This window comes from Aythya fuligula, chromosome 4, assembly GCF_009819795.1.
Source record: "Aythya fuligula isolate bAytFul2 chromosome 4, bAytFul2.pri, whole genome shotgun sequence".
Taxonomy (NCBI): Eukaryota; Metazoa; Chordata; class Aves; order Anseriformes; family Anatidae; genus Aythya; species Aythya fuligula.
Genome location: NC_045562.1, coordinates 46,610,418 through 46,633,987, shown reverse-complemented (window position 1 = coordinate 46,633,987; position 23,570 = coordinate 46,610,418). Strand labels below are relative to the sequence as shown.

Here is a 23,570-nt window from a genome sequence, read left to right as displayed (position 1 = left end):
TTATTTTTTTTTCCCTTTGGCTTGCATGAATGTTTGGAAGTACTTTGTGAGGTTGTTTCACTTTGCTTCTGTGTATAATTATTGTTTGCATGATTCTTCTCTACTGATGAAGAGAAGGAAGAACCTAACACTGGGAAGCTGGGCTCAATTAAATGCCCTGTGGTTTGTGCTGCTGTTGGACTGAGAAGGCTCCTGACTGGACTGGTGGTGGGAACATGCTTAGTTCTTCACTGCTTGTTTAATGTGGATTTAAATAAAAAAGAACTACTTTTGGGTTTACTGCTTGAACCATCGGTGATTCCAGGGTGGATCTTAGTGTCTTCAGTCTATGCTGAGGAGTTGCATGACTTAGTGAACATCTGTAATGACTTCATTCTTATTTTTACTTCTTACTTTTATTTTAAAATATAGAGAATAAAATGTACGTTTATGGAATGGATATTAAACTTTATCAAATACTAGAGGATTTAGAAACTGAAGATAGCAGAGAGTATCTTCACTCAGTTCAGGTTTCTGAATGACTGAAAATACTTCAGGTTTGATACCCGAATACCTAGAGTTTAGGCTAGTCTTTTAAATTTATTTGAATATGAAAATGCTTTTAAAATACATTTTGCTTAATGTTGTAGCAGAACTGTAAGGTACTTATGTTGTTGTCAAGAATACTTAATGTAGGTGAAACAGATGGAGTTGTAAAATCTTAACATTGTAGTGTTTGTTACTCCTCACTCATTGACCAACATACATCCTCATCGATTTTTAGCATGTAGGAATGTTGTCTTAGAAGATTAATAAAAGATTGGGTGGCTTCATTGGCTTGTCATTTTTTTTTCCAGGTGGCTTCTCAACTGTGTTCCTGGTACGCGCCCATGGTGGAATACGTTGTGCACTGAAACGAATGTATGTTAATAATGTGCCAGACCTCAACATATGCAAGAGAGAAATTACAATTATGGTAAGAAATGCATTATTTGTAACTTGAGAATGTGTTCATTTATAATATGCAGACATCAACTGTGTCTTTAATGACAAATGCAAATAACTGCCATTTCTGTAGTGATAACTTACATTCTCAAACCCTCTGTGGTGCACAGTTCTGTGACCTGAATGATACCACTGGTTACTCACACAGGTGGCTATCTTCAGGACGCACAAGCATGTTGTTCTGACAGTTGGCATCCATTGCGGAGGTCATTGGTATGGCAGTAGCTGGAAACTTTGAACTCATGTGTGTGGTCACGGCTTCAATTGTTTTTAAGCTGATGACCGGCAAATAAAGAGAAACTAGAAGGTTTTGTCAGGCATACTTAGGTTTATAAAGACAGGGGAAGAGAAAATCAGTTAGTGCCTTTTGACAGATACTACGAAGGCTACTTATCTCCATTTCCATACACTTCTAGTTTAAAGATGTCTCATCACAGAAGCATCTATTTAATTATCTAATATAAGAGGTCTTTTTATGTTAACTCTAAGTTTTTGTATGAGTTGAAATTGACAACGCTGGTATTGTCAGATATGAAATATACATTTCCTGAATTCCAATGTAAAATTATTCAAGTTGTTTTGCTGTTTTTTTGTTTGTTTTTTTTTTTTTTTTCCTTGGGGCCATCTGCAGTTGCTTGTGTTTTAACTTTGTAGCTATTCAGACTATAATTTGTGACTTCTTCCAGATATGTTTTTTAATAACTTGAGAAGACTGTTCCTCAATGTAGACAATTCTTCGTTTAGAATATTGAGATTGGGAATTTACCTTAGGATGGGCATGACTAGCCTAATTCTTCTGTACCTCCTACATGTCAAGTCTCTAGATATTACCACTTGATAATGTTTCTGAGTGCACGAGTTTGTGTTGGCAGTGTTGAACAAATAGCACATAAACGCTCTTTATTGAATTATAGTTGCATTGTATTTGATATGAAACAGTCACTAACTCTGCTGGCAGTGGTGGGCTTCTGTTCTATTTCTGCTACTTGATAAACAGCAGTGCGTGGGGGGCAGGAGCTCACTTGGAAATCATAAATGGTTGTAATGAGAGCTTGTACTATTTGCTAACGCTTTTCTACGCTCAAGTGTAATGTGCATTTCCTTTTTCAGAAAGAGTTATCTGGGCACAAGAACATTGTCAGCTATTTGGATTGTGCTGTTAACTGTGTAAGTGACAATGTTTGGGAGGTACTCATTCTCATGGAGTACTGTCGAGGTAAGAGACCGCTTTTCTGGTTTTCAGAGGGAATGCAAGAGAAGCATTTGTTTTTGATCACCTGGGATTTTGATGTGGTGTCGTTACTTTAATTTAAAAGGATAGCCTGTGTATCTCAAAGCTGGAATCCAGTAGTTGTTTTTGCTCATTTGTGTCGGTAGTTAGGCATTGAATTGCTGAACACTGAGAAAATGCAAAAGCCAGTTTCACACAGCTTAGTTGTTAAGTAAAATTAGAAGCAGGGAAACTACTTCTGTAAGTAGAAACTGAAAGAGTTCTGTTCTACTGTTTGGTTAAACATATAGGTAGAACATAGTTTTATAGGAAAGACTGGAAAACTTTGGGCAACTGTTCTCTCACCTATTTTTTTGTTTCAGGTCGCTATATTAAAGGTTCTTTATTTTTACTTGACATGTGACTTGTTTTAGATGAGCATAGTATTGGTGATTGTGAGCATGAAAATAATATTCCTTTGTCCTATTTGTTCGTAATGTAGTTGTTTGAAACAATATGTAAAACCAGGTTGTTATAGACTTATCTTCCCCCCCAGTCTCACAAGTGTGTTGGAATAAACCTGCCATGAAGTTGTGTGGGTGAATTTCTCTGCCCTGTGTGGGAGCTCTCTTCAGACTCTGCATCAGTGGCATTCCTTCCTTACCTAGAATTGTTAGAGAAATTAGAGAAGAGCTTTGTGTTAGGGATAGCTTATTGCCACGTAAAGTTTCTGTTCAAACTCACTCCTACACTTTGCTTCTGGGTTTGAATTCTGCTTGCATTGTTTTGAAGCCACGTGGATGTAAACCATCAGATGACTGGGCACTGTTAGTTTTTCCTTGTTCAAAGCATCTTTGGATAGAAGCAACACTCTCCAATGCCCCATAGATCTTCATCTGTTAGTGTTAAGTGAGTATTGTGATAGGAAGAGACCGGTATGATCTTGTAAAGTTACCTCAAGAAGCCGGGAAATAATGATTGCCAATCTTAAAAAGAAACTTCTGAAGAGGTTACGTAAGGTCTTTCTCTAAGGGTGGATTCAGGTCCCTTTTTCTCCTTAGTCTCTCGGTAAGACAAAGGAAGGCTGTCTAGATTATGAATTACTTTGAACTCAGTTGGCTGACAGCATGTTGGCTGTGGATCTAAATGCAAGAGGCACTTTTGGGGTAACATCTTTGTGATGGATGATTCCTTCTGTCTGCAACAATTTGTTAGAAGAGTTTCAGTCAGATTTTTTTATTGGAGACATAGATTTTTCTGTCTAGGGCCATATAAGAGTGAAAGTTCGGAAACAACTTTAAAAACAGCAGTGACACTGGAAAACTGTGTTGCATCTTATTTGTTGGCTTTTTGCATGTAAGAAAAATTCTTTCTTCTGTACGTGATAGGAATTATTTTAATAAAAACTTCTTCGTTGCTTCTTTAGCCGGGCAGGTTGTAAATCAGATGAATCAGCGCCTGCAGACAGGCTTCACTGAATCCGAAGTAATGAGAATATTTTGTGATACCTGTGAAGCTGTTGCTCGATTGCATCAGTGCAAAACCCCTATAGTTCACCGGGATCTAAAGGTATGGACTTAATAAATAGGAATGTCTAGGTAAAAATTGGCAATACACTCAAAAAGGATTGAGAACAAAGGAAGTATTTCACTAAGACTGACTTGTAGTTAGGGAAGGATTTACTATGGGTAAAATTGGAACCAGAGAAACTGAAAGATAGGGCCACTTACTGCTTGATGCTAAATTCATGGATTGGTTTACTGGTAATTTCCTTGTTTATGCCAAGGAAAAGAATGCATAGTAACAATTAAGCTGGAAATTAAAGACATTATTTCAGTCTAATGTTGCTGTTTCTGTGTCAACTTCCTTTCAAGGTGGAGAATATATTGTTAAATGATAATGGAAACTATGTTCTCTGTGATTTTGGCAGTGCCACCAACAAATTTCTTAATCCTCAAAAGGATGGTGTTAATGTGGTTGAAGAAGAAATTAAAAAGTAAGTTCACTTTTAAGTGGCCTTTATAAGCAGTGGTTGTGCTGTGAGGTTACAGTGTACATCATTGTGTATCAGATGAAAAGATCTGTGAGCACTGTGCACACATCATAATAACAATATTAATTGAATGGTTTGAGCTGAAGAAATGTTGATGTGGATATAGTAAAACAGTGGAACTATTTGCTAATGTTGCTTTTTCTATTTATCTACATGTTTTTTGCAAGACTGAGACTCAAGTAGAATAAAATTTGAAAGAAGCATATGATTTTGAAATTTACATAAAGGAAAAATAAATGCGTTGCTGCAGGCCATTTTAGGATTTAGATATTTTAAGTTTTTGCTATTTTAATACAGCTAACTGTAAAAACATGAGATGGGGAAAAAGAAGTGTACATAAGCATTAGAAGGGATTTACGCAGTCTTATTTAAGCAGTGCTGTTTCGTGGCTTTTCTCCTAAGACTGGTCAGAAAAATATTTTAACTCTGTTGCAGGAGTATTCTTGAAAACGTGTATTAGTTCAGTTTTGTTCCTTCAGGCTAACTGCTGCAGGGGAATAAACACAGGTTACGTGTTCTCAAGTTATTAAGTGGTACATGTGTTCTTTTTTAATCAATGCAAAGAAATTTGCTGGTTTTGTAATTATTTTGAGGTGTTAGTTGTTTAAGGCGCACATACTGTATGTTTCAATAGGAGATGGGGAATACACTTGTGGGGCTCAGCCTTTCACATGACTGGTTATGGCAGTATTACAACAGTGTGACTGTTGGTTACCATGGCACATGTGTTGGGGAGCTAAATATGAAAACCAAATTTCATCTGACTTCAAATAATCATCCATAATAATAAATATTATATTGCTATTGTAAATCTTTGTGATGCTATAAATGAAACAAATGATTTGCATAGCTTAGGACAATTTTGGGTGTGTACTGGAAACAGGTGTGTAAAACATTGTGTGCATGGCGGATGCTAGAAAGGCAATTCAGTTTGGCATGCTTTTCATCTGCGTCCTCTTTTAATTATGTGCTGCTAGGTACACAACACTATCATACAGAGCTCCTGAAATGGTCAATCTTTATGGAGGGAAATCAATTACTACCAAGGCAGATATCTGGGTAAGCAAAAAATAAAACCAGTTATTATGAAATATGTAACTAATTAAGGAGTGTAATGGTTAAAAGTGACATTGAAAAACTAATTACTTTAAGTGAAATCTATAATGCAACTATATCATGTAGAATATAATAGTGCTATCTTTGGTCTTCAAGTTTTCTGGAATTAAAATTAATGCAATGTGTGATGAGCATTTAGATTGGGGATATAGGAAGTGGTTAAGACACCTCCTCACCCCCCCCTCCCTTTTTTTTTTTTGTTTTTTTTTTTTGTTGGCTCATTCTGCTGCTTGGTAGTTGCCAGTGATTTCTCATGGAAACCTGTTGACAGCATGACAAGGAAATGTGTTTTTATTAGGCGATGTGCTTAAGAGCCATTACAGTGAGGTAAATAAAGAGAAAATTCAACAGAAACCCTAGTGGTATCTCTGGGTGATACAGGAATGTCAATGTAGCTCTTGGGATAGGTTCTAGTTTTGGTAGCTTCTTGTCTAACATACAAGTCAGCGGGAAAGAAAGCCTTTTTAGAGCAGCTTTATATATCAGCTTGTCACATCAACAGTGTTTCATAATGCAGCTACTACATAACTGTGTAAGCATCAGCTGTAGCTAGGATGCAATTAGTTTATTGTTGGTGCTTCTTTATTGTGTAAAAGGCTTACTCTCATCCTTTTTTGGTGCCTGTATTTGTTTTTGCAGGCACTTGGCTGCTTGCTGTATAAACTTTGTTTCTTTTCGCTTCCCTTTGGAGAAAGTCAAGTTGCTATTTGTGATGGAAGTTTTACCATTCCGGACAATTCCCGATACAGTCATAGTATACACTGTTTGATAAGTAAGTATCTGGGCAGCACAACAATTCCTTTCCTCTGTAAATCAAATAAATCATGGAAGATGCTACTGGTGTGGATGAGGGGCTTGAATATATGGGGCAGACTGGCTGGGTTCTTGAGTGAGTTGTGGGGGTTGCTCTTGGCTACCGTCCGTCTTGTAACTCCTGCCCTTTAAATGAAGCACCCCTTCATGTAACAGAGGGCTCTGCCACCAGGTACAGAATTGAGAAGCTGGCCTACAAGGAGCTTGGTAAACCTGGAGCAAGCTTCTTAGAAAATGCACCAAAAGAGAACCTAATCAATCAATTACAAACTAGTCTTTCTCCTGAGAAGATTCTCCAGTCAGCTACTGTGTTTTAGGCATTGAATGGATGAGTTGATTACCTGAGAATTTAAGTAACAGAGGAAATCACTTCAGAGATCTGCCAACTAAATGGTATATGTCAACTCAGAAAAGCTTTCCCGTCTCTTTGGGAGGCATGGATTTTTTTGTCAAGGGTGGTCTTAAACCACAAACACAGAAAGGGAATGAAAAGAGTAGCTCTTGATTTATTCATGGTCTCTTCTTGCTCTTCTGTACATGTTATCTATGGGATATCAGATTAATAGTATTTTCTATCCAAAAAAGAAAATTGGATTAGCTAGATGAATTTGTAGTGCAAACTGTGTGTAGGTACACGTATGTACAGAAACAAATTGTACTGGAGAGATTTTTATAGTAGTTTTATGGTTTGTAACTGAATACAAAACTGATCAGGTTTGTGTGCAACCCAGAGGGTTGGACAAGATCTTCGGCAAAGTTTTGAAAGCATGGGAAGGTATGGAGGAAAATTTTGGGGAATAACAAGTTCTAGTGGTTTGTCTGTTACCTGAATATAGGGATATTGGGTCGAATAATAGGAGTATTTTCAGTGGTGTGTGTCAACTTTGAACAGATTAACTCGAAAGAGTGTGTCTGGCACAATATGAAAAATTCAGGCCATTGGAATAGATGCTCTTAAAATTTGTCTTCAATGTGTAGGACACACAGTTTATGCTCGTAAATAAAATGAAATAGCAAATTCAAAATGTGCTTTTGAGGTTGTATTCATTAGTGAGAAATAGCAGGTACCAAGCCTTCCACAAATACTGACAAAATGAGCTAATTTTCATGTTATTAAATAGCTTTCTCTGTATTAGACAGTGTTACCTTAAGAAGAATATAGGTTGGAAGTGTGTCTCCTTACAAGCATGATCTGTGATTTATAAAGTTTCAGTTAACTGTTGTGCAAAGATAAGCATTACTTCCTGGTATGAAATATATGTGGGTGGGGAAGAATTTCATAACATAAACTTCCCTTCTGTCCTTTTGGAATGGAAGCTACAGAAAGCTGCAGCTGATCATAAAAGGTATTTCAGGGACTTCTGACTTCATTTATTTTGTTTACAAGTGAAAAAAAAAAACCAACAGTGGCGAGCTGGACATTGTTTACCTTATAAGCCTAGCACTTCAGCATCAAGTGGCAGGAGTCACCTTACAGACTGCCCTGTTTCCACGTAATGGTGGTGTCACAGTTAATTCAAATCAACTTTATGTTATAAAAACACATTAAAAATAGAATTTGCTGTGAACTATTTTGGTCATGAGATAATGGCTTTGAATAAAATCATAAGATCTTTGAATAAAATCATAAGATATTATTACAGAAAGTGGTTACTTCATTTTATACAAAACCTTTTTTTACAGTTGGCTATACTACTGAACGGTTTTGGCAATGTAACTTCTATTTCCTCATCAGAAATGGTAATTTAGCTAAAAACCTATGAAAGTTTATCTTCCCAGCTGAATATCTTCTAGAAGATTTGCATCTTTTCCACAGCTGATAGTCAAAATACCAAACAGCATGCATCTGTATCAATAATATTTGACCCCCAAAACTATATTTAACCTGAGGATAAGCATTGAAACAAGATAATGATCCCTTTGGGGGAAAGCTTAGTTGGTAGAATAGCTGAATTCTTCTTGCTGGTAGTAAACTCAGTAGGCTGTTTGCTGTCAAACAATGACAATTTGGTCTTACCAATTTTACAGGATATATGCTTGAACCAGATCAAGATCAGAGACCTGATATCTTTCAAGTATCTCACTTTGCCTTTAAACTTGCCAAAAAGGATTGTCCAGTGTCCAATATTAATGTAAGTAGTCTTTGACTTTTTCTGGTTTTAAAGGATTTCGTAGTTCTTCTGTAGCATTGGGAAAAAAATAGCAAATCAGCTGAGAAAGAAGATTCAGTTCCTTATTAACCTTGCTACTAAATTCAAAACATGGAGCAAAGTATGTTTCCCATTGATACTGTGTACATGTAATGTTATATCTCTAAACAAAATACTTGGGAATTTTGAGGGCATAGCTCCATGAATTGCATTGATATTGCACCAGTACCCGACTTGTGCTTTGAACTTGTACAAGTTTTATGTTTAATACAATTAGTATCAAGTACACTGTAGAACTTATTGACAGTAGAAAATCTTTGTCATGTCAAGAGGATTTGGGTTTGTTCTGAATAATCCCTTCTTTCTTTTTAATCAGCCTGAACCATAATATTAATTGGAAGGGCTACAGTGAACTTGAAAGTAAAACAGAATAGTGTCTTGGTTTGCCTCCTTTCCTGACCTTGCTTTGCATGAGAGGTTGAGCTCTGTTTGAAACTCTGAGCCTTCTTTCAAAGACAATCTAATTGATGGACTAAGGTACTGTGCCATAGAATTGGAGGACACATAATGTTCTATGTTATAAAGAGACTCCCAAGATAGGCATTAGGATGTTAGGAAAAATTAATTTTGAAGCAAATGTCAATTACAGTGAACTCTGTTTTCCAAGGCAGGTGAATGAATTTAACTGAGATGCCTTTGAAACCTAAAACCACTGATCCTTGGTCCTGTAGAAGAAGGCGTTCAGTAGTGTGTGTTGCTTTGTGGAGACTTAGCATAGGCTTTGCATTTTTTTATTTTTATTTTTTTAATAAAAAAAAAAAGTCAGAAAACCTTGGAGTCATTGCTGTTTGTAGGCAAAGGCTAAATTTCAAGTGTTATGAATGGTTTTACGTAAGGTTGTTGCAGAGTGCGGTTAGGTGGTGCTATAATTATCCTTTCTCTTTTGTACTGAGAGAAAATCAAGTGGATTGCTTTATCTTGATCTAACATACAGTTGAGAATTTACTACGTTACATGTTGTAAGAGCAGTGTCAACTTCTTCAGGTGACTCATATGTCAGTTTCTTGGATTCTTTTTCCTGTTGGGAAGGAATTGCTTCCTTCCTTGGCCTTTTGCCTTGTCACAGACATGTAAAAGTAGAAGTGCTTGGTGTATTTTTACCAAGTGAAACTGATTTGTGTGTTTTCCTCCAACACTCAAGACACTTCTCTACTCTGACAGCAGTAAAAGCAGGAGTTTACACCCTGTTTTCTCTTGCTATTGTTTTCCTCTGGTAGTGCTCGCCTCTCTGGCACCCACTGCTATCTCAAATAAAGAAGAAGCACAGCACACTGCTGTCTCAAAAAGAGAAGAAGCACAAAAATGTGCACCTGGACATCCCTAATTTTAACCCTCAAAGTTCATGAGAATGTAAGAATCACCATTGTAGGTTAGAGCAGAAGTGGGGTGAGTCCAGTATGCTGTCTGTGACAGCAGCCTGTTTTTTCAGGGGGAAGTCAGAGGTGGGCTGCTCTTTTGCCAATTTATCTCTTGACTAATTCTGGTACTTGAGGTAGTCTTCAGAAGCAGTATTGTAAAACTGATAACTCTTGGTTATAATGTTTGTGACCAGAGTTAGATTTACTTTCCTCACTGTATGTGAAGATCACCCTTGTATAATTTCACATTTTCTGTCTCCCTTCCACAAAACAGCCATTTTCCTTGGTTAAATGCAGCTTTGGTGAATAGTAATTAATTCAGAAATTAAACTGAGATGTTCTTTAAGCTTTGAAGCGGCAGATGAGAACTGCGAAAGGATATTCTGAAGAAAGGTTCTGCAGAGGGCAAGAGGAGTGTTGAAATTGGCTCAAATATACTGGTGAAGTGGAGACCAGCTGTTGGGAAGATCCCAGTTCCTGACTGGGTATATTTAGGCCCTTTCTGTACAGATGAGGATTGTGAAACAGATACTTGAAGGCCAGAGAGGAGAAATGACTTGAAATTGCACGCTGGCTGTAACTTCACTGGCAGAAAGCTGCAGGATGTGGTCCTTCATTTTCTGGTGTTCATAAGCTGTGGTGTCAGAAGTACCAGCAGGATCAACCAAATTGCTGGTGCTCTGGTAAACTCTCAGGGGAGATGGTACTGTGGATTTGCAGTGCCTTTATCTGCCACTATTGTCATTGAGCATTTGGGACTTGGGGAGAAGGAAATTTTGACCTTGAACAGGTGAAAAAGGCAAGCTTGGCTTTGCACACTTGGCAGAGGCAGGGGAAGGTAGGACATGGAAGACGAACTTATCATTCTTGTTGGGCTCAGTGTATTCCTCTGTGCCTGCTGTCACTGAGGTGGGGGTGCATTTCCAGATTGCATTGGTGGAGGAATGTTTTTCAGTGTGATTCAAACATAGCATGAACGAAGTGAACTGCTTTATGTTATCTGCAGTATTGGTGTCTCTGGCTAGAGAAGTGGGCTAGTATCAGAAAGCAGAACGAATTTTTATGTGATTAGGCTGTGATTTGTGAAAGGGTGTTAGTTCAAGGACCATAGAAACTTAAGTTCTGTGTGGATTTTGCATTGCAGTGGAAGAGCTATTTGTGCTAAAAAACCTACTGTTGATTTTGTCTGTGTTTAGGCTTTGCTTTAATTCTTAGACTCAAGGATAAAATTAATCTTTATTTTGTGCAGTTAGAAGAAAACATTTGGAGAAAATGTTTTACCTCATTGTTCGTAGGTACATTGTTCATGGTAAGGTGTGAGTGAACTGAAGTAGTTGACATAATAGTAAGTCAGACCAGTAATATTTACAATTTTTACTTTTGTAACAGATAACAGGACATAGAAATAGCATTAAACGAAATCTCTTTCAATTTACAGCCATGTGACTGAGTTCTGCATGAAACCTTGTAGCATGAAAATCTTGAAACCAAGTATTCCTCTTCAATTTGTAATGATTTTTTTCTTTCAGGATTTCGGTTTTTTAATTTATTCAAATTTATTTTTCCCAAGAATTCTCCTGTCCCTTCAACTCTTCCTGAACCCATGACAGCTAGTGAGGCAGCTGCTAGAAAAAGCCAAATAAAAGCAAGGTGAGCAGATGACATGGCTTTACTTTATTTGCTTTATTTGTCTGAAACTTGTTTTTATGTGCTTCCTAATAAAAATGATCTGAGTAGTTCTTTAGAATAGATCAACTGTGTTTATAAGTGCTTCAGATCTCTTTGTGGATTCCATTCCTTCGTTTTTCGTGGTTTTGAGAATCTGCTGAGAGAAACTGAGATCATATTTTGTGATGGTATGGGTAAGTACTAGCAGTCGGTTCCTTATTTGCTTAATTTCATTCTATTGTCATGAGTGAATTTTGAAATAGATGTCAGTGGGGGGTGAGAATAATATGGTACAATTGAACGGTTTTGTGGAGTGTTACTTAAAGGTACAATCATCTCATTAATTGCTTGAAGGTAACTGGACTTGTATACGAAAATTCAGATTTCTATACCAAATCATTGCCTTGTTTGTACTTTTAAGTAAAAACAGAAACAAAACAGAGTGTTTATTCATGCTTTTTGATTCTGCAGCGGTATATGCTGTGTGCTTAATACTAAAACTGTAGGAATTCCTTACACTTTCATTCCTTGTTAATGAAGTTTTTCAAGTTCTGAACCTACAAATGTGTAGCTTAATTACGTGGATGTTCAGCTACAATTATCAGCAACTTCATTAGTGTATTGTGAATGAGAAGCGAACGAATGGGCTCATTTAAGCCATGTTTTGAGCTGTGTAGATGTGTGTGTTGCTTTAAGGTAGTGATTGCTTTTGCTGGCTCTGCTGTCAGTTAGTAAAATGCAGTGGCGCGCCAGCATTGAATAGTGATGGCATAATGTTTTTAACTGACTGCTAGTAGGAAAGTTTATAGTTCTTCCTAAGTCATGTGTTTCTGATGGCTCAAGTTACAGAAGGTTAAGGCAGATAGATATCTCAATATAATATGGTAGGAACTAATGAGGTGTTAGATACTGGAGCTCAGCTGGTGAATTAATGTTTTTAAGCAGTTGGACAATTTTAAGAAATGCTTATACTGTAACCTGACAGGGAGATTAAGCTCCCAAGTCCTTTTTTGAGCGTCTTCTTTGCCTTTGGGGGAATATTACACAAGTCTGAAGTACTGCAAGGTAGACACAAATACTTGGAGAAGTTTGAGTGATATAACTACTAGAGGTTAAATCTCTTTTGAAAGTAGAAATGAATTGACTTAACAGATAAGATTTTTCTTAATCTTATTTCCTGTATATATGAACAGTAATCGTATCTCTAGTCACAGGATTGCTGCCTCGAGCTTTGCAGATAATTTTTAATTACTACTGTGAACTAAGGAAAGCTTGCATAGAGAAATTTAATCAAGTGCTTTGGTCTCCTTGGGAATAATCCTGTTGCATGGCTCCTTCTTAAGGTGTTGTGCAGCAGTGCTATCTTCTATGGCTGCAGTGGGTGGTGACAGGAATTGTAAAAACAAATTTTAAGCTATTTAAATGCAGTTTTTAAGTACAGTACCACATGATTGAGATGCAATTGAACTATAAAGAAAAAGGTAGAAGCAGAAGCAATCTTTAATGAAGTTTCTTATGTGGAAATCTTGTTTCAGAATAACAGATACTGTTGGACCAACGGAAACCTCAATTGCACCGCGACAGAGACCAAAGGCCAATTCAAGCACTGCCACTTCCAGTGTTCTGACGATCCACAGCTCAGCAACTCCAGTCAAAGTACAAGTTCCTGGTGCATTTGGTAATCGTGGGCAAAAAGGTATCTTACTCAAGTCTTAAGGACTGACTGAAACAAATGAAGAATCGAGTTTGTTTCCCTCCTTAAACTAATAAGGATAACCTTCGAAACTTCATTTCACTTCCTTTTTTTTGTTTGTCAAAAAAAAAAAAAAAGACCACAAATCTTCATCCCTTCTGGATGACTCTAAATGTGCAAGTGGTAAGTTTGAATAGGTGCCACAAAAACTAAATGCAAATAGTGAAGAAGCCAAGGTATTTTTTTTTCTCAGTGTACATAACACTGATTTTATTTAGACTAACTTTCCTGCTGAGGACTGCAGGATAGAAGTTCATACTCAGTTGTGACTTCCAAGTAGTTCAGTGCAAGCACTGAACTCTTTGTTAATCACGTAAAGCTTTAATTCTCTTAGGAAAAATGCATTTCCTGTGCCTCAGTAAGTTATGAGATAGTAATAAAATGGTGGTGATATTGATAGGCTAGCACCATGTAAAAACTTGACTCTTCTAATGATTGACCAGAGCATTTCACATTGTACTGTTGGTGCAACAGAGATGTAATTCAGATAAAATCATGTGGCATTTTCAATAAATCCTTTCTGAGGATCTGTACCTCATTCAAAGAGAGGTAGGGCTGTACTAATCACTGAAATAGTTTTAATTTAATTTTAAGTACTTTCCTAATTGCACTCTGTGATCTTATGTGTTTTTGCACTGCAGTACGTGTTATGACTGCTAAGTTGTTGTGGTTTATCCTGGCAGGTGGCTAACCACCACACAGCCTTTTACTCCCTCCCTCTCTGCACTGGGATGGGGAGAGGAGGGTTAAAAACTTGTGGGTTGAGATAAAAAAAACAGTTTAATAGGACAGGAAAGGAAAATAATAATAGTAATCATAATGATAAAAATATACAAAGCAAGTGATGCACAGCACAATTGTTCACCACCGGTGCCCAGCCACCCCACAAGCAGCAGTCCCTCCAGTTTTATTGTTCAGCTCAATACCATATGGTGGAATATCCCCTTGGCCACTTTGGGTCAGCTGTCCTGGTTCTGTCCCCTCACAGCTCCTGCTGCACCCCCAGCCTCCTCACTGGCAGGGCGGTATGAGAAGCTGGAAAGTCCTTTGCTTAGTGTAAGCTCTGCTTTGTAACAGCTAAAAACATTGGTGTGTGGTCAGCATTATTCTCATCCTAAGTCCAAAACACAGCACCATACAAGCTACCAGGAAGAAAGCTAACTCTATCCCGGTGAATACCAGGACGTAAGTGAACCAGAGTTGCACGTTGCTGGCAGTCCACTACTTGTCAGTGCTGCTCCTCCAAAGCCAAGATATTGCCCTGTTGTTGATTTAGCCTTATCAAGCAGAGATGGGATTGATGGAAGAGTAGCTTCAGGGATGGAGCTGGGAAAGCTTCCAATCAAAAGGCCACTGGGAATGTTGGCATCCCATGCGTAAGCAACTTCTACTAGATAGGATCCAAATAATATACAACTTAGAAAGCTTTTCCTGATACGACAAGTATCAGATGATTACTGTGCACTTCAGAAGATAAATAAAGCATGCAAGATGAATTGATTTGTGTTAGTAACTGCTTAATTAAAAGGCAGCAAAAATAATTTAATTGTGAAGCTCATACAGTGATCTGTTTAAGTCATACAAAACGTGACCCAACAGCTAGTTAAAAAAACAAAAAACAAAAAACAAGATTTTAAGGGGCACAGGTCTGTATTTGGACAACTGCTGTATGAAGCTGATGTTCGGGTATTTTGTGTACTTTACTTTTAGGTATATAAAATGCAAAAGGCTTAATTGCATTCTCTCAAGAATGAATTTATCAAATTGTCTTAAGAATATAGAGTGTAAGGGTATGTCTCAGTTTTGAGTCAGAAGAGATAAGCGTGGTTTGAGTTATTAGAAGATAAAAACCGAATTGCATAATATACAAACTGTACCACTGGTCAAACTAGGAAGGGGACTACGTTTCACCTTAAAATGTTAATGAACATTTAATTAAATTTCAGAAGTCAGTATGTTAATAGTGTTGTCTTAATATTACAGGAACCCCAAGACCTGGAAATGGGCAAGAGATCTTGCTGTCCCAAGGGACCACTCAGCATCATCCGCAGCAGAACAGAGTTCTCCAGCAGCTGCAGCAGGGGGACTGGAGACTACAGCAGTTGCACCATTTACATCACCAGCAGCAGCACCCTTCAATTCAGGAGGCTTACATTCAGCAGGTACAAGTCAAATGTGTTACAAATTGTGCTAAAAGAGCAGCATGTTACTGTCTGTTAGTAGCATTTTTAATTGTGCTCTAGTTAAATGCTTCTGCTGTTGTGACCTGGCTTCTTTCTGCTAGGATAAAGAAAGGGACTGTAGCTCCTGCCCCTCCTCTTTTTTTTTTTTTTTTTTTTTTTTTTTTTTTTTTTTTTTTTTTTTTTTAGCTTTTCACATTTGTCTTTTGCATTGTAATGCTTATCCTGGAAAGTTGAGTTCTTTGTGCTGTCTCGCTTTTGTTGCTTCACCCAGAAACCTTGCTTGCTTTGAATCAACACTGTGTGGCCCAAATTAAGGTTTCATGTATGCATGAACATGCTTGAAAGAAATATTAGGAGTGATGTAGATGATGCTGTGCTTGTGGTAGATGGTATGCTTCTGGTGTGTAGACCATCTAAGTACTTTTGTAGCTGTTTTTGCTTTCTCTTGGTCAATGAAGAGCTTCCTTTTTGTAGTTATGTCAACCAATATTTTTCATGGATACTAAATATCATAACACTGCCCACCTTGCTTACTTTCAAGCCTGGTTGTTTAAGTTGCACAGCAGAAATACTCTTAAGAAGAACCAAACAGCATCTAGATCAGATGGGAATTTTCAGAGTCTGTCCAAGACACTTGGTATTTCTTTATTTTTTCTTGTTGAGTTGTGCTATTATTAAAAGCACAGCTGAATTGCTTTCCAAAGAGATATAGTACTCCTGAAAATGACAGAAGTCGGGGTGTTTAATGGCTTGCCTTGGAAAAGGCAGTGCAAAATACGTATTGTAATTTTTTTGTTAATCAGGCTGGTGTTAGCTGGGAAAAAAAAAAAATCATAGTGGAAAAGCCTCCAAGCACAGTCATTAAAATGTATTGACAGAGTTATAAGCTGATTCCCAGTCATGTGGTGTCTTAACTGAAGAACACTGTTGAGACACAGAGCTGATATTTTAATCAATGCTTCTTCTAAATATCTGTATATTCTAAATATGGGGATTGTGGTTTCCTAATGATATTTTGTTCTTTCCAAATACAGTATCAACAAGCAATGCACCAGCAGATGGTCCAACAGCAGCTGTTGATGCAGTCTGTGTACCAGCAGCAACCTTCCCAATCTCAGTATCCTGCTATGGTATGTCAAGAACGGAATGTAGATGGCACAGTTTTCAAATATATGTTCAGTTTATAAGTCTGTTGTGAAGTTCCAGCAACACAAGTTTGAGAGTACCCCTTTTAAGTACTTCAAAAAATGTTTTGGCTATTATTGTTTCTCATGGTTCAAGAAGAGAAGTCTTTTTAGTTACTTTCTCAGTGTTTTCAGGAGAATGTAAATGTTGCATGCTCTATGTGATGCAGCTACAGCATGGTGTAAATTTAGACATATAAAAGGTATTCATAAAGCAAGAAAGCTAACTGGCATAACATGTTTTCAGAAGTCAAAAGAAATTGTTGTGAAACTGATTCTTTATCTGTAAGAACATGGTATGTCAAACTAATTTAGTGCATGTATGTAGTTTTCAATAATTATAGAAAGCTAAGCAATATTTTGGAAGAGGAAGAAATCACAAGGCAATTCCTTTTCACCTATTTAGTGGACAGACTGGTTTCTTGTTTCTGGTGAAGCTACCAGCCTTTTCTGGAGTTCGATAGTTGTTGGTGCATTTGGCTGTGAGGCCAGTATTATTAGTTAGCAAAAAGCTTTGCATTGTCTTATGAGAATTTTAGTAATGTGGTGACTGTCTTATTTAGGCGCAGCAATATCAGCAGGCTCTTATACAGCAGCAGATGCTTGCTCAGCAGCAGCAGCGGTCACAACAGCCGCAATCTCCTGAATTTATCACTTCTCCACAAGACTTCTCACCAGCCTTAATCTCCTACCCTACATCACTTCCAGCACGTGCTGGAATGGTGGCAGATTCTCCCTATGCTGCAAACAGGCAAGTATTCTGACACAGGTGTACCCAAGGATTACTAATTGCTTACATTGTTGATTGTAATAAGCACTACTACCCTTCTGCACAAATTGCTTTTTTCAGTAGTAAAGAATTGCTAAAACTAATTGCTTAGTGGTAATGGATATTTGGGGCACTGTAGGGGAGGAGACAGGGACACTCAACTCATCAATAGATGAGCCTGATAGAACTTTAATTTAAGTCCTTATCTTCTGTTTTTTCTTGTCCATGGGCTTTTCCCAGGAAACTGACTGCTGAGCAACTTGCTACGTATGGGTGTTCATAGCATATATTTAATGAGGCAGTGGGCATTTGAAACTTATCTCAAACCATAATTTTACCATTTCTTGTTCTTCAATCCAATTTGGAGGATACTGCTTTAAGATAGGCTTTATAGTTGAGATTGTTTTGGTAGAGGTTTCAACTCTTCTGTCTGTTGATCAGTGGTCTGACTTTGTTCTGTGATGGAATGTATCACTGAGAAGGTCCCTTTGAAGAAGCCCATGGATTTCCCCTTGTTAAGTAATGTATAATGGAAAATGACTTTCTCATGAATTCTCACTGGAAGCAATATGTAGAATTAAAGTAACAACTAAAAGTTTTTTTCATAACTTAAAATCATACACTTGCCTAGTTTCACTGATGTTCTGAGCTAGGTTAGTGTGTGTGTGTGTGTGTGTGTGTGTAGAGACACATGCACATGTAGTTGCCTACTATTACTGCATTTGAAATAGAAGCCTTTTGTACTTAATGGTAACCCTGCAGTCTATAGTACAGTCTTTGTCGATACAGATTTTCAGTTAATATTGAAACCTGCATGTTTCACCTGCTGCTGTCATTTTTAGTCTCTTCTAGCTGTGTGTTGAAAGAGTAAAAGGCAAAATATTTTCCTGCTGGGTTGATACACTATATTGTTTGGCTTCATCACACCTATTAGGTAGTATAATCTCTAGCAGAAAGTATTTGCCTGTGCTTCTGTGCCCAGATCTGCCACTTAATACCCGTTCTTTGGTCAAGCCTTTGGACAGAGTAAATAGTATTCTTATGTGTGTATGACTAAAGATTTATGGCTGCTATTAAGCTTCAAATCAATGACTAGAGAGATAGCAACAATTTGCATTGCTTAAGGGTGATCTTTTAACCCAAAATATGACTGCTTATCTTATAGCAAGGGGCAATTTATTTTCTCTTGACGTACTACGTGTGTTGCATTGCATTGTGATGTATTATGTGTTGCCCTTCTCTCAGTAGAAAGAGCAAGTAGTCCTGTAGGAAGGGCTGAGAGGACATGAACTGAGAGGAGGGAGCCCTTTGCCCTTCCTCTTGCCTTGGAGCGATGGTTGCTCGTGGAGCTTGGCTGCATGTGTGGCCTGCAGCGCCCGTCTAGGCATAGATGGAGAACCATTTAAGAGGCAGTAACTTGTTATTTGATTGCTTTTCTAGTTCAATTCAGACAACTGGATAAGTGATAGACTTAATTTGCCAAAACTTGCTTGAAATGGAAAATGCATCTGATCAAAGGTTTTCTAGTATCCAAGCAAATAAGGAGAGTAAATAAAAATTTTGAATGTACCTGATGGGCTGTTTTCTTCTTTTTCTTAAGAAAACAAGACTGCTATGACAGTATAGGAATGAACAAGGTGAAATAGAGTTTTTAGTCTTGCAGACCATTCTGACAAAAGGTTCTGTGCTTTTGTTACAATTAATAAATTGACGAAGTGTACAAGGTTTGCATACAGAAATGATGGAGCCAAACCACATGTTCTAAGTGTTTCATTTTATCTTTAATTAGTTTTCAGATATATTTCAGATAAGCCATTAATGCATGTGTGTTATTTGTATATAATATTTTGACATAATGAAGCATATAATCCATTTTCACCCAGATAGACAATCCTATAACATTACTTTTTGTTTCCATGAACTGACTTTACAGGTCAGGTATTCCTGATGCTGAGACAATTACCAGTTACCCAAAGCAGAGCATCAATAACCCACCTGATATGTCAGGCTGGAATCCATTTGGAGAGGACAATTTTTCCAAGTTGACAGAGGAGGAGCTGCTGGACAGAGAATTTGACCTGCTAAGATCAAGTAAGGGACGCTTGAAGGCTTATTTTGCTTCAGAGTAAATAAGGGCTCCATAGTTGCTCAGCAGTGCCATCACCTGTCTTATCGAAGGGCCTGTGGTCTGTGTACAGAAAATTCTTTCTGAGCATTTGAGGGCAGAGTTGGGCCTGTCTTCTTTCCTTCCTCATTTTGAAAATGTGTGCAATAGGAGCTCACTGTCTATAACTGGTAGTTACTGGCTGAAATACTGCAGAAATGGCTATATTTTAGCTCTTAAGCACTGCTTACGTCACCTTGGTTGTCAAAAAGCTCTGAACAGCAGAGGTATGTTGTCAGAACAGTTTGGCTGCTTGCTTCATTCCTCTTCAGCTTTTTTTTCTTGCACACGAGAGCAGAAGATTCTGTGGGTCTGATATGTCCTTTGAAAATGCCTGAAAGAAAATGATCTATTACATTATGTTAATGTTTTGTAATGTCCTTTTTGATGAGTGGCTACATGTAAGGGCTGCTTTATTGTTCTGATATGGCAATAGTTGAATAAACTTTTTTTTCTCTCTTGAAGTCAGCTATCTCAATGGTTTTTACTTGGAGTTATTTGCTTTTTTTTTAATTACTTAACACATGTTCATTAGATGCTCTTCCTAAAACAATTTTTCACGGTCAGATTTATTTGCAAGACTTGTAAGATGTGACAATGTCAAAAAACAAAACAAACATATATACTCTCAGCAAGTCTATTGCAATTAAAAAGATAGTAAAGTGGAATTTCAGGTAATTGGAAAAAAATGGTGCTTTCAGTTGAGTCTTTCTTCTTGGATTTCTGGGTGCTTAAATGTAGCTGAATGAGATGTGCGCGTTACACATTCATCCTGAAGGAGCGTCATTGGTATGATTTGTGTCTGTCTCCAGGGATAGCTGATGGTTTCCACTTGTTTCCTGCATTGATCTCATAAGACTCCTATTTTTGAGATGCAGATGGAGCCTTATATGCATTCTGCAGTAAAACAACCATTCTTGCTATCATTTTGAGGAAATGGATAACATACTAGCTGAAGAGTAAAGATTCTTTGCAAGTCTAAGTTTGTGATTTGAAATTATTTTTCAAAGTAGTAGAATTGGATATGTTAGGCTTGCTCATTTCAAAGAAAGCCTTAGAAGACTTTGAATTGATGAACCTTTGAATCTGAAGTAGGTTAGCTTGAATCAAAAGGTCAGTATAACGTTATCCATTTCCAGAATCTTTATCTGACTGGTGGATATCTGACTATAGTTTAGTTAAATTTTATGAATTTGGTTTGGCTAAGCCATGTGTTACAAACAAATTTAAGTAGAGAAGAATATATTAACCAAGGTTATACTTAAAGTGGCTTTACAGAAAAGCTGGAAGATGCTGTATAAGAAATTGTTGGCATGGTGTAGCTGAATAGGCTGCTTCTAGTAATCTGGGAAAATACCAACTGTTGGAAGACATGAAGCAAAATAACGGAATTTGACTATTCTGTTTTACACGTTGTGATTGTTTACAAATTTTAATGGAAGTCTAGAATAATAAAGAATTATTTAAGTCAATGGCTTTAAGAATGGGATGATTACTTTCCTTGTAGGCTCTCATAAGCTTCCTATAAAGCTGTTCAGTGAGGAAGCTTTATGACAGTCTTGAACACCTATGCTATGTGTATTTCATTCTGTACACCTCATTGTTAGGCCTTCTGACATTGTATTTAAGTTGGGTTATGAGAATTTGATACAGAACCATGCAAACACAAAGCAGAGGGTGGCTCAGATAGTCATAAAGCTGTCCAGAGGTCCTGGCTGTCACTGCTTGCCTCCTAACAGTTGCAGCTGGCTCACCAACGTGAGAGCATGACAGTGCAATCCCTTCTATATGCCAAAATGCTGAACTGGATATGAACTGTTAGACTGCATTTATAGAAGAAGAAAGAATAACTTGGAACTAAATGCTGCTAACGGCTTCCATTAAATCTGTAGCAGATAGGACAGTTAACTGCTACTTTAATTCCCTTATCCAATGTTTGTACTATGTGCTAAAATGCTATAAACACTTTAAAGAATAGATCTAATTTAGGCATGTTTTTGGCTCTTCCTTCACCTCTGAGCGACAATAAATCAGTGCACACAAGAGCTCGATGTGATAATATGCCATATACTTTCAAATGCTCTATGAGGAATGTAAACATAATGGCATAGTTCTGCTCAGTAATAACCAATGCTAGGGTTTTTCAGTCACTGGAATACAGAAAATGTCAAAAATCATTATTGTTGACTTGACCAATAGTACACTAGGTGGCAGGCTTGTTTATACGTAATGAGATGGAGCTGGAGATTGTCTTCGGGCTTCTGGCTTGATTTCAGTTAGAGGTTAAGTGGAGCTGGTGGGGTTGTTAGTTCTAATCTGTGTGTTTGTGTGCACACAGATACATAAGTAAAAGATTTCAAGGTCCTTTTAACTTTTTTTTTTTTTTTTTTTGGTATTACAGGAGTTGTGCCAAAGATCTTACGAGCTTCCCTTGCAGTGTTACTGCTGCTGCAAAATATTTATGCTGAATTTTGTCTACTTGTACTAGCTCAAATTTACCTGGAGTAATGAGAAATTGGGAGATTTGTTGTACAATTAAAAATTGTGGCTATAAAACTAACTGTGTAATACTTTCTGGAATTTTCTCAAATGTGTCTTAAGGGTCAATGCTCAATTCTCTTTAGATTTAGGTTATTTCTTGTGAGAGAAAGTTGATGTTTTACTGCCAAGTAATTGTGTTCAGTTTTTGAGTTTACTGTGAATCATTTTGCCATCTGGACGAAGGAGAATTGAAGATTTGGGTTTGGCAAAGAGATTGTTTTATTTTCTGTTACTAAATCCACTGGCTGTCCTGTCCTGTAGAACTCGTGTACAGTGTTGCATAAGTCTGTTTTTTGGTTGTGTTACGTAGTGCTGAGTGTGGCATTCAGAATGCTAATCCTTTCTTTCCATGTGCAAAAGCTTGGCTTGTATTGTTGAGCTGATGCATTCATTATACATGAATTCAAAATATTTTTGAATTTGTTGCTCATGCCAATAATACAGGAATATGTACAGCCCTTGTCAGAGGATCGAGACGTCACTGTTTTTGTCAGGCTACCTTTGCTATTTGATTTTTTTGTATTTATAACAGGTTAATGTTTGGTGTGCTTAGTGATGGGTATTGCTCTGGTGATTCATTTTTTTATCTTTACGAAGGGAGCTAGCTCCTAGAGCAGAATACTTTGCTTAGACTTGGGGAAGATTTCCATAGTAAAAAGATGATCATTGCTATATGAATTAATAAGCAGTTGCATGAAGACTTCTGAACTGAGTACTTATTGTGGAGCACTTTGATGTAGTCAAAAGATGGAGTTTGTGGTCTCTGTGTACACTGTTTGTCTGGTTTATGGATTGTTACTGAAGGAGCTCCTGTAATTACTTAATGCTCTGTGAAACTGGGAGCTATGGACAGTCAGCATTCTCACCAGGAACAAATACTCCAGTATGCTTCACGCTGCACAAAGATTGTTGTTAGTCCCAAAACCATCTCAATGCTTTAGCAAAGACCCCTGTGGATGCAAAGCCCATGCTGCTCTGGGCCTGTGCCCTTTGCAGGATGTGTATGTAGTCTGAAGGAACTGAGGAGCTGTAGCACTTAGCAGGTTTTCTTTGTGCAGATGTGCTTCTGGTACTTGAGACAGTCCCCAGAGAATGGATCTGTGAACAGTTTTGGGCCTGTCATTCAAATGGAAACAGCTGTATGTCTTGGATAAATACGGTATTGGATGTCATGGGATAAATAACTTGTGAAGAGTCAGCTGTGGCAAGTGGTACCTGATCATAGCTCTCTCATATCTGCAGTCTCAGCTGCATTTGGATAATGATTCTGGTTTAAAAGGCTGAAAAGTACAGAGGACTAGTTGTTTATATTGCTGAACACATAGGCTGCATATAAGGTGTAAAAGATGCCCTCGTGTTAAACATTTGGCCAGGAAATATATGCTTCTGGTTAGGCAGAGGTATTATTAAAAGGAAAAAAAAAAAAAAAAGGCAAACCAAAAAACAAACAAACAAAAACAAACAAAAGTTTGTGCAAGTGAATTTTCCTGAATGGTCAAGAAGTATGAATTTAAGATGTGAAAAATCTTTTAAAACATAATAAAACAAGAAAGTAAAAATCAAG

The 23,570-nt window shown here is 37.5% G+C and overlaps 1 protein-coding gene across 2 annotated transcripts in view; it reads left to right on the top strand.

Moving 5' to 3' along the window:
- BMP2K (BMP2 inducible kinase) overlaps positions 1-23,570 on the top strand; it is a 64,123-nt gene that overhangs the window by 21,937 nt on the left and 18,616 nt on the right. For both annotated transcript variants that reach the window (XM_032186519.1, XM_032186518.1), the window contains exons 2-14: positions 837-955; positions 2,095-2,200; positions 3,621-3,763; positions 4,069-4,190; positions 5,225-5,306; positions 6,003-6,135; positions 8,205-8,308; positions 11,315-11,394; positions 12,948-13,108; positions 15,149-15,327; positions 16,383-16,478; positions 17,096-17,283; positions 19,235-19,392. In XM_032186519.1, coding sequence (XP_032042410.1) covers positions 837-955; positions 2,095-2,200; positions 3,621-3,763; positions 4,069-4,190; positions 5,225-5,306; positions 6,003-6,135; positions 8,205-8,308; positions 11,315-11,394; positions 12,948-13,108; positions 15,149-15,327; positions 16,383-16,478; positions 17,096-17,283; positions 19,235-19,392 — 1,671 coding nt within the window. The remainder of the gene's footprint in view (positions 1-836; positions 956-2,094; positions 2,201-3,620; positions 3,764-4,068; positions 4,191-5,224; positions 5,307-6,002; positions 6,136-8,204; positions 8,309-11,314; positions 11,395-12,947; positions 13,109-15,148; positions 15,328-16,382; positions 16,479-17,095; positions 17,284-19,234; positions 19,393-23,570) is intronic.